At 59.6% G+C, this 612-nt stretch overlaps 1 protein-coding gene across 1 annotated transcript in view; it reads left to right on the forward strand.

Moving 5' to 3' along the window:
• Nucleotides 1-612, forward strand: part of MYCN (v-myc avian myelocytomatosis viral oncogene neuroblastoma derived homolog) — a 5976-nt gene that overhangs the window by 355 nt on the left and 5009 nt on the right. Inside the window, 1 exon segment of the mRNA XM_010852093.1 lies at nt 445-459. Coding sequence (XP_010850395.1) covers nt 445-459 — 15 coding nt within the window.

Here is a 612-nt window from a genome sequence, read left to right on the forward strand (position 1 = left end):
CTGCCGCACCGGGGGCCCGAATATGCCCGGGGGACTGCTTCCGAAACAAAACCATCTCGGGGTTTTCCCTGAAAAGCCAGTTCCACTCCCGAAGGCTCCGGGACTGGAGAGACCCGCCCTGATCCCTCTACTGCCCTTGCCAGGGGGGTGTAATGGCTTCATCGAAAGGAAATTCACCCTTCTCTAGAACGTTTGTCTGCATCTGAGCTGATGGGGAGCCGGTGCGTCCCCACCCCGAAACTGGGTTCGTCTCCAAATGGTGCCCCCAGAGGAAGACGAAAAGGGTTCAGCAGGGCGAGGCCGATGCGGTGGTAATCTGGGTCACGGCTGCTCCAGCTCGGAGGAGACAGCGGCTCTCCGCGAGACCCTCTCCGCGCTGGTGCCCCTGAACCGTTCCCAGGAACTGGGGTTCAGCCTCTCTCAGGAAGAGGGCGTACTTGGGGGTTTGGAGCAGCGGGGGTGGGGTTAGAGACGTTCAGAATCAGCTATTGGCAGTACTCTGCCTGCAGCCAGTGACTGCTGGGGGCGTCTCATCAAATTTGGGGGGGGGGAAGGGATTCAGGATTGGGGTGCCTGTTGTTGGGCTCGGTCTAAAGAAAGGATTTTTTCCAT

This window comes from Bison bison, unplaced genomic scaffold (genome assembly GCF_000754665.1).
Source record: "Bison bison bison isolate TAMUID 2011002044 unplaced genomic scaffold, Bison_UMD1.0 scf7180017864307, whole genome shotgun sequence".
Lineage (NCBI taxonomy): Eukaryota > Metazoa > Chordata > Mammalia > Artiodactyla > Bovidae > Bison > Bison bison.